Source organism: Penaeus monodon, chromosome 15 (genome assembly GCF_015228065.2).
Source record: "Penaeus monodon isolate SGIC_2016 chromosome 15, NSTDA_Pmon_1, whole genome shotgun sequence".
In the NCBI taxonomy this organism is placed as follows: domain Eukaryota; kingdom Metazoa; phylum Arthropoda; class Malacostraca; order Decapoda; family Penaeidae; genus Penaeus; species Penaeus monodon.
In genome coordinates this window covers 4,578,808-4,589,260 of record NC_051400.1, presented here as the reverse complement: position 1 = coordinate 4,589,260, position 10,453 = coordinate 4,578,808, and the positions used below count along the sequence as shown (strand labels likewise).

General features: G+C 43.1%; 1 protein-coding gene across 1 annotated transcript in view; it reads right to left on the bottom strand.

Annotated features, from left to right (window-relative positions):
* LOC119581700 (ankyrin-2-like) overlaps nucleotides 1-10,453 on the bottom strand; it is a gene marked incomplete at its 5' end in the record, with an annotated part of 102,055 nt that overhangs the window by 9,264 nt on the left and 82,338 nt on the right. The window contains 3 exon segments of the mRNA XM_037929821.1: nucleotides 1-5,249; nucleotides 7,234-8,742; nucleotides 9,014-10,453. Coding sequence (XP_037785749.1) covers nucleotides 1-5,249; nucleotides 7,234-8,742; nucleotides 9,014-10,453 — 8,198 coding nt within the window.

The window sequence follows — 10,453 nt, the reverse complement described above, 5'->3', positions numbered from 1 at the left end:
CTTGATTTGTGACATTTCCATCATGCGTTCTTCATGCATGTATAGTGTTCGTTCATATTCTGAAAAATCATCAATTTCGTCAGCCTCCACCATTTCAAAAGACCCAAATGATGGGCCATGTGCCATGTCATCTAAGCAATACTCTCTACCTTGCTCCGAGTCAGTCGAGGACGACTTGCGTGAAGCACAAGTGGATGCAGATTCCTGAGATCCCGGAGTAGCTGGAATATCCGGTCCTCGGTCTTCTGCTTCTGCTAGTGCTCGACACTCGGGAAAGTCCTCCTCACGTTCAAGATCTGGATAACAATACTGACTTGGCATAGGTAAGGTATGCTCTGTGACAGTTATGTCTGGTACATCTATACTCATCATATCTGAAACTGATGAACGACTACCTTCATCTCTCTCTTCATAAGTAGTAGAAAATACAGCACTAAACCTTTTATCTACTTCAGTGAATTCTTCAGGTTCTTCAGGAGATTGGATGATCATAGATGTAGGACGGGATGAGGGTATAAAGCCAGGTTCTGGTGTTCTTGGCCGTTCAATTGGCTCTTCAATCACTAACATACTGCTCATCTCTGCTTCAGGTTGTTCTTCTAGAGAATACTGAAGCTCAGCCTCTGCCAGTTCTGAGTATTCACTCTCTCTCATCATTTGGCCATATTCTTGATCGGCTTCGGTTTCGTAACATTCTTCAACAATGACAACTTTCTGTGGGCCCTCTGAAGGGCCAGCTATAGCTCCTGCAGCTTCTTGAAAAGCAGGTACAATAGGGGCTACAGCTGGCCGCGCACCTCGTACTTCCTCATCGTCGTACTCAGGCACATAATCTACTTCAGTGGGTCCATTAGCGCGAAAAAACTGCTCACTTTCTGTTAACTCTACTTGAGCACGGGTTTCAGATGTCACCTGAGTACACATTGAAGCTGTACTCTGGTCATCTGTTGAAGGTGGAACTGATGTTGCAGTAATGGTAACAGAATGCAAGGTCATGTCTCCATCACCTGTATCTGTTGTCAAAACTCCACTGTCTGTACAAGTTACCTGATGATCAAAATCCTGACCGACTGATGACACCATCTGCTCTGACACACTTGATGCTGTCATGTTAGAGTCGGTGGTAGTAGATCCTTGCATGCTTTTATCCTGTTCTACCACAGTGGCCATAGAAACCTCTGAAACAGTACTCTCTTCTAAACTTGAAGCTACACTTTCTGTTACACTACCTTTCTTATCTGTGCTTAAGGGTTTAGGTTCTGGATAAAATGTCATTTCAATAGATCTTTTCATTTTAGATGTAGTATAACTATCAGTATCTTTACCATCTTGTTCAAATTCAGCATCATCTGATTCAACTTCGAAGGATCCTGGTGCATCTTCAGATTTTGGTGTGTCAGACTGAATTGTTAATTGTGGGATGACAGTATGGTGGGAATGAGAGATCTCTTCATCAGCCGCATCTTGGTCAAGAAGATCCATATCTTTCTCTAACTCTGCTGCAGAGGGTACTAAGGTTTCTGAAGCTTCACTTAGTTCAAAGCTAGCAAGATGGCCAGAACTCTCAGAATCAATTGATTTCATTGAATCCCTAGAACTTATTGAGCTGGCTGCTGTACGATAATCTTGTGAGGAAGTTGAATATGACGAATATTGTGAAGCATCTTGTGAAGTGAGTGCAGTATCATATTCAGAGGTGCCTGTGGTCCGCTCAGAAATGAGTGCTTCCACATCTGATGAACATGGTCTGCTTGCAGTGCGGCTGTCAGAAGTGCCTTCAGCTGCTGTGAAATAGTGGCTTTCTCCAGAACTAGAGTAAGCATCGAAATCTGTACCTGATCTTCGGTTAAACTCTTCAACATGACCCTTTTTTCTCATAACAACTTCTTCCTTTTTTTCAGTCTCAACTTCTTTGACCTCCTTCACTACAGATGTAATAACCTCTGCTCTGATTTTACCTTCTATAGAACGTACACTTTCAACTGTGCTTGACTCTTCCATGCTCTCTGTCATGCTAGACTCCATGTGAACTTCTCTGTCACTACTCTTCTGTTGTGATACTTTCATTTCCTTTGATTCTTTTGCAGACCCTTCCTCGAAAACATCTTTATCAGATGTCATTTCCTCTTTGAACATTTTTTTTTTGTCTTCATAATCTCTACGGAATTCACGTCGCAGATCCTCGTCATCCATCCAAGAACCTTTTCGGGAACCTGGCTTTGGGCTTGGTGTACGACTGTGCTCCCGACTTCCAGAACCTTGACGGAGTTCTGCTGCTGTTAGAGATGCCTGCCTCACTGCTTCTGATTCCTGGGCTTTCTCTGTTACTTCCTTAACCAACTGTCTAGCAGTCTCTTGGACTTCTAGCTTGGTCAATTTAGCAAAATCAGTTTTCTCTGCAACTGTCACATCTCTTGTTTCTGTAACAGCTGTGAGTACAGTTGTTTCTGGCACTTCTTTAATTGTGTCTATTGGCCTTTCTACCTTACCTAGTTCTGCAGTTTTCAAGGCATCTAATGTCTTTGTGATCATTTGGTTTGCCTGATCATATTCACTTGACATGACGTCATCTGCAGTCTCATGAATGATTATGGAGCTCTCACTTTCATCTGCCTCAGAAGGTTCTCTGGCATATCGCTGGGTATCATCCTCTTCAGTCATTTGGCGGAGCCTCTCCATTTGGTGTTCGATGGGTGAGAGTTCAGCTCCACTAGATCGCAGATCTTCATCGGTAATTTCCATGCTATGCTGGTATTCACTTCCAATCATCTTTTTGTGCAACATCTCCGTTTTTCTGGCAGTAACAGATTCAATTAATTTGAGCTGTTTCTCATCAACATCATCTCCTAATTGTTCTTGGATGTATTTTTCAATTTTTGTGGTTGTTTCTTCTGTAAAGGCTGATTCTGGACTAGGTCTTGGAAATGGTGGTTTTGCAGCTCCATCACTTTCTCCAAACTCTTCTGCTGGCGGTGCAATGGGTGATCTTTTAACAGCTTCCATTTTCACTTCTTCAACAATTTCTATAGCAAGTTTTCGTGCCTCTTCTTCACTCAGTCTACCTTCAGTAGAGCCAGATGATTTTCTGTGTGGTTTTGCTGGTTTCCTTTGTTCCGCTCGTGGAATTTCCTTCACCTGGTGAGATTCAAAGGGTTGATGTGATGGAATGTCTTCTACAGTCTCAGATAAAACTGTTTCTGACCTCTCCTGAGATACTTCCCATACAATTTCCTGGACACTCTCCTCTGGTACTCTAATTGGACTAGTAAGTGGATGTTCAGCAGTCTTTGCTTGTAAAGAGACTGGAGCTCCAGTTTCCTTTGGAGTAATAACCTTGTGTTCAGGGCTCTGATCCTCTGCTGAGGAAGAAAGCTCTTGTGAAAAAATGTCCGACTTCATGCGTTGTTCTACGAAGGCTTCAGATTTCTCTTTTGCTGTCATGGTTTTATATACATCCTTCTCTTCAGGTATGGATGCAGATGTTTCATCAGTCATTTCCTTTGTAAATATTTCCTTTTTGACTTTAGTTTTCTCAGGAAACTCGTCAGTCTCTTTCGTGTCAAGTTGTGTTGTAAAGGTAGTAATTGAAGTGGTCTTGACTGTGGACCCATCGGCCATCACAGTCTGCTGGGTTTTGGTCTCTTTGATGATTCTCTGTTCCTGCTCACCATCTCGTGTTGTGGTCGTTTCTCGTACTACAGTCTCATGAGTGTCTCCAAGTTGTCGAGTCTCCTCTGTTACATTTACAGTTACTTTTTCTTTTGTCATCAATTCGTCTGCCTCTTCTTCTGATGTTTCCTCTGTTCTTGTCATATCTTCTTCAGTAATCTCATCTCGAGATGTATCCTGATCTTCTGTGGATCTTGTCTGGATTGTTTCTCTGGCTTCTGATAAGCTTTCTGCTTTCTCTTCTGATTTGGAAACTGTTCTTGATAAAATTCCACCTTCATTTTCTCTACTCTCATGGATTACTTCCTCTGCTTTCTCTAAAACTTCTTTCTCTATTTTTTCTTTAGAAATATCTGTTTGGGATATCACCTTCTTGTCAACCATGCTTACTTTTCCTGCTTTCTCTGTGCTTTCTTTCTCTTTCTTTTCTGATAACAAATCAGTCTGAGTTACTACCTTACTATCAGCAGTACTAACTTCAGATAATGATTTTTTCTCCTTTACTTGCATTTTCTCTTTGAGTAACTTTGAGGATTCTGTAATTTCAGATACATCGTCTTTCTTGCTAACTTTATCCTTCTTCTGCTCACTTTCGACTTTCTCAACATCTGTTTTTGATACAATATCCTCTCTGGTTTCTTTCTTCATTTTGGAGAGATCCTTTTCACTCTCTACTGTTTCCTCCAATGTTTGTTTCCTCTCTTCTTTCTTCTGAAGTGTGCTGGATGCTGATTCCTCAGATATGACAACTGTCTCGTCATACTCTTTTGATGACCGTTTCCATGACTGACTTTCCTCAATCTCCATGGACTGTCTTTTGATCTCCTTTTCAAAGAGTGCTCTCTTGGAAGACACATCCTTAAATGCTATATCTTCAGGTGAGGGCAAGTCTTGACTTTCTACCCTACGACGAACTTCAAATGGACTTACAGCTCCATCTCTATCACCCTCCTTGGGGACATCAATCTTCTCTGTGCCTATGAATGCTTGATTTTCATAAAAAGCAGGCTTCTCCCTGTGAGCTAAATATTCGGCTTCCGAATCAGAACTTTCTCCAACAGACGGTTTCTTATCTGGAATCCGTTGCTCCACTACTGTGCCATCTGTACCTGTTGTGTCAGTGTCACTTTCAGTTTCTGTCTTGATCAACTGAGTACCTTTGGCTTCAAATGATTGGCCTGTAACACTCTCCCAAAATTGTTTTCTTTCTGAATATGGTTTAATGGTTTCACTAACACCATCTACTTCTTCTGGAATAGTTTCTTTATCTCCTTTCTTTCCCTCTTGTTTGGTCTCAGTTGGAATGGCTCCAGTATATATATTACTTGCTTGAGAAAACGTTCGTTCGTGCCGTCTTGTTGGTCGACTTGGAGTAATACTATCATCAGGGGGTCGCTGCCCTTCCTCCTGAGATACTGGTTTAGTGCTTGGGGCTTTCTTTTGGTCTGTGGTAAGGGATGAGGATGGGGAAGGATGAGGAACAGGTGAAGGTGATATGTGCGAGTGTCCGCCTGTCGTCTCTGCAGATGGCTTCACCCCGCCCCCATACTCTTTACGCTCTGTAAACACCACTCCCACATCTAGAACAAGAGTTAGTAGCACACTATTAGTAAACGTCACACACACTTGTTATGGCACAGGTCTCACTCATACCACATGCTGCCAAACTGGGCTGGCTCATTCATTCAAGGTATGTGGGAACTCATGATCCTTAACAGAACCCACCCACCCTCCACACTTACACAACATTCACCCAACGTGCATATTGTAAGTCTACACAATCAAAAAACCTACTACTTACCAATTGTCCTACATTTGTTTGTGCCTGGCTACTTCGACCTAAACTGAACATGAAATATGTTCATAGATGAGGAAATGGTGTTGACTGGACCCCCATACTATCAGATTATAAAGCCTGGTATTTTGACAACAAAGTCATTGATAGGCCACATTTGACCAATACCAGGCCACTAACAAATGCCATATAAATCCAAAAGACAGGACACATTTATGAATTTTGTTAAAAGCAGAAAGAGGACATGGATTATAGTCCTCACATCTGAGATGCTCATTGTATAAAAGCTAATACAAAACGATGTCGTGAGCAAATGGCATCCCTGGACCCAACACAAGCTACTACACAACATAGTACATGCCGTCACTTGTTATCTGAAAGAAATCAATTAATGTTAATGTTCACACAACTATAAAATACAAGTCATTAGTCACTCCTTCAGTGAAAGATCTTCTCTAGGCAATTCCTGATTCTCAAAATGGTTAGCATCACACCACACAAACTGAAAAGACAGCAGCCTAGATCTGTGCCCTTGGGAAAGCAGTGGCTGCTGCTACATCACCAAAATACCTGCTGTACCAGATTTTATTATGTCTTCATGCTGATAGACTTGTACTTCTGAGTCATCATTTACTTGCTGAGAATGAGTGCCTGAAGAGGTGTGCAAAGTGGCTGGGCTGAGAGAAGTGTTAGAATCTACACTTTCCTGTGCTGCCTCTTGCACTGCCTCATCCAGGATTTCCCCAGCAAGCAAACTTGCCTCATGAACAAGTTTCTCATCAGCCTCTCTGGCCTTCATGTACAAGTTCTCAAAACTGGAACACATTTCTGGGGGGAGATGTGTCTTGGTACTGAACGGATCTCCGAGGGAGCTTGTCAGCTGTGAAGTGGTTGGGGTATCTTCACTGCTGGCGGCCTGTAGGTCCGCACCATCATAAAGGTTTTCATAACTTGAAGATGATTTGACAAGCTTTCGGAGATTGCTTCTAGTCTCCCGGCTCGAGTCCTCTGCCTCGTTATCCTCAAATTCATTACCACCAGCCAGACTCTCTGGTGAAGTTAAGGCTCTCAAGTCAGTTACATCCATCTGTAAGGAACCCTGGCGTCCCATCTCCTCCAGTACCTCCTGCTGCTGCCGGAAATATTGCTGAGCTTCTGGAGAGGAGCCCACAACTTCTGGCTGCAGGAGGCACAATGGGAAGGTAGTGGGGCGTGGGCCACTCCTACTTGAGGCTCGACGGACAACAACATCCCCAATACTATCTTCAGATGCCTCATCTACACTTGCCTCCCCAAGAGTGTTGAAAGTGTCAATTAAGCCTTCGGTTTCAGAAATATCCGTAGACTTATTGAAATGTTTAAACTCACTATCTTTTTCATCACTTTTAGATTCAACTGATTTGGCTAACTGAGTTGCAGAAACTCTGTTTGGTGAAGATGTAAAACCAACTTTTTCCTCAAGTTCATCAAGCTTAGCTTCCCCACCCGCTTGATGGGTTACACCAGATACCATTGTTAACTGGACATCTTGTTGTCTAGATGTATCATCCTCAGCTGTGAAATGAAATGCCCATATCTTTTCAGCTTAAAAAATATACAAATATATTTATGAAACATTCAAAACAAACATTGACAGAAATGGTTTGAAGGAATTCTGAAAACAATGGATATGTACAACAAAACCTATCATTAAAAAAAATGTGTTAGGATAAGAGCCTGTCAGTATGATGGGTGATGGACTACAAAAGAACCACAAGCGAGTTCCATACCTGGTTCCCGTTGTGTGGCCTGTAAGGCATCAGGAGTTTTGGAGGGATAAATAATAGAAGAAGAGACAGGGTAAATTATGGCATCAGAAGGAACAGTTGTCATGGTGGCTTCTGGTTTATGTACTAGTGCCTCTTCTGCCTTTGGAGAGAGGCTCATCTCAGCAGCCAACTTCTCAAACTCATCCTCTAAGCTTTCGCGATTGATGTCATCTGAATCCAAGAGATCAGAAAAGGTTTGATCACGTACATTTGAGTCAGAAGGGCTGCCTTCTTCAGGTGAACCGGCTTCTATTACAGTGGATTCAGTCTTTGTCACTCCAGTCTCTCCCTTCATTAAGAGAGATGAAGTTTCTACATCTGATGGATTGAGGTTCTGTATTATTTTGGCAACAGTATCTGATATAGATGATATACTATCAAGTATATCTTGTGCCATTTTGCTCTTCTGTGCATCTGATTCACCTTTCCCATTACTAACAGCCTCTCTTATGTCTGCTACTGTATTGAGTATTAATTCAGCCTCTGATTTTGCTGTGGTTAGGTCAACTTCTTGAGCCTGAACCTTTTCTTGGAGTTTTATGACTCTACTGTGAATTTCAGCTGTTTCTTGGGCTAAACATGTGATATTATCTTCAGTATCCCAGCACTGGTCTTTAAGGTCTGACTTTCCCTCAGTGCCTTCTTTGTCATCGACGGATTCCAAGTTTGAAGCAGTAGCATCACGCTCTGTGTGAGAGTCACGCATTTCCATAGGTGTTGTGATGTCTGTGTCTTCTGTGGCTTCCACAGAAAAAACTCTTTCACTTAACTCTGGCCCCAATACAGGTGACCCTGCCATCATATCATCATCTAAATCTGGGGCCTCATCCTCGGTCCTTGTCTCTAACATATCTTGCTCAAACCTTACACTGTCTGGAGAAAGTTCGGTACTTGTGCGATCAATTTCTGCATGATCCTCACTGGAGTCTTCAGTGGGCGAGACTGGACCTATAGACAACACAGCACTACTTGTATTATAAGTCACACTGGCAGCCGCCATGTCATCAGTCCCAGTATATGGAGCAACACTTTCAGACTGCAAAGAAGCAGCTGAGGGAGATGTTACAAGTTTGGAAAGACCTTCAGTAGCACTTGTAAAGCCTTTCTCTAAGAAGAGAGGATCAGACAATTTAGTGACAGAAGATGGAGATATGTCGAAACTCTGAGGTTCGACAAGATGAGATTCATGCAGATGGGAAGGTTCCAGGTTTAGGTGGGAATAAGGAGGCCGTTGTGTCAGGTCGTAGGTTTGGAAGGTCAAGTCCGAATGAGGGGAAGTTGAGGGTTGAGGAGTGGCGCAGGGAAGGGTAGTGGTAGGAGAGGAGGTAGGGGCGACACCCTCGCTGGTGTCCACCGCAGGGAGCATGGAGATTCTAGCCTGCACCACAGTTTCAGTATACATGCTGTCTACACTTTTCCCCTCCCAGTCCATGCCTTGTGCTTCAGGACAACCACCATGAAGGACACCGTCTGAAACACATGAGGGAAGAAGGTCTGTAAAGCCTGGAGATTAGAAGCATCATCAACAGGCCCAAGCCTTTCACTTTTGTCTTAGCCTTCGTTTCAATATATCAGAGCAAGGCTAATGGTGTGTAGCCACGCCTCTTGAATTTATTACTGGTTAGTTTGTCAAATACATTCCTCAGAGTTTTAGTTTGGTTAAATATGCAAGTCACACATAAAAATATTGCTAAGAAGCAGCACAAGTACTAGAGAGCAGCAAGCTAAAAGCCTGCCTTACCTCGCACTTGAGCCATGAGATCAAACTCGTCGTGCGTAGGTTGAATGTACGATGACACTGGGGATGACTGTTGCTGACGAACAAACCTGGGGCTGGGGGTACGTGCACTGGGGCTGCCTCTTTGTAGAGTATACACCCGGTCACCCTGGGGAGTTACACGCCCTGCCTCTGGAACTGGTGATGGAACAATACCACCAAAACCAGCCAGATTCTTTTCATCAGATTCTACAAACTCACGAATGCTTCTTATCTCAATTGATTCTTTTCCGACTTCAGTAGTTTTAACTAAGAGTTTAATTTCAGCCTTGATGGCTCTTGGTTCATCTGTATCTTCAGCTTGAATTTCTTCATCTTCCCATCGAGGGGAATCCCTCATTAGCATCAGTTGTTCCTCTCCTTCATCGCTGGACAGATGACTGCCCTCCAGGCCTTCTGCAACGGCTGTTATGCTCTCCAAGGTTGAGGCCATTGTAGAGGCCACATCTGCTACACGTTTTGTCAAGTCACCGAATTGTTGTTTCTCTTTGCCAGCAGGTGTAGCTGCAGAGGCCAATGTAATGGTATGGCCTTTCCCTGGAGACATGACTCTGGTGGTCGACTCCTGAACCTTGGTTTTTGCTTCAGGTTGTATCTGTTTGCTTGATGTCTCTTGCTGTTTTAGTGTCTGTACTTGACCTTGGCTCTGTATCAGAGCTTGTACTTTATCTTGTGGAAACTGGCCTTCTCTCTGAACTTGTGTCTGAATTTGTTGTTGGTGACCATTTACTCTCAGTTGCTGGCTTAGTCCAACTTGTCCTTGTATTGCCTCTCCAGTTTGAGGCTGCTGAACTAATCCTGACGTTTGTTGTAAGATGTATTCTACCTGACCTTGCTGCATTTGATCTTTTCTTTCTGCCTGATTTTGGGCCTGGCTTTTCATTAATGGTGGCTGTGACAGGTTTTCAGATTGAACTTCTGCCTGACCTTTAACTTGTGTTGGCTGAATCAGGCTTTGTACTTGGACTTGTGCCTGACCTTTGACTTCTTGTGTTGGCTGAATCAGGCCTTCTACTTGGACTTGTTGTGCCTGATCTTTGACATGTGTTGGCTGAATCAGGCTCTCAGTTTGTCCCTGTACTGATTGTGCCAGGCCTTCTAGCTGAACCTGCTGTGTTTGTGTTGGCTGAATCAGGCTTTCTACATGACTTGGCTGTTTTTGACCCTCTTGAACTTGAACTTGACCTACTTTTGATTGTGTCTCACTCTTGACCTCGGGTTGTACACTTTTCTTGTCTTTAAGTTGGCCTTTGGTCATCTTTTGATGGATCTGACCTTGTGCTTTATCGAGCAGTGCTTGTTCTTCAACTTTACCTTGTTCTAACTGACCTTTTGCTTGATCCTGCTTCTTCTGACCTTTAACCTTTGGCTTCTGCTGTTGTCCTTTTTTACGTAACTGCTCTT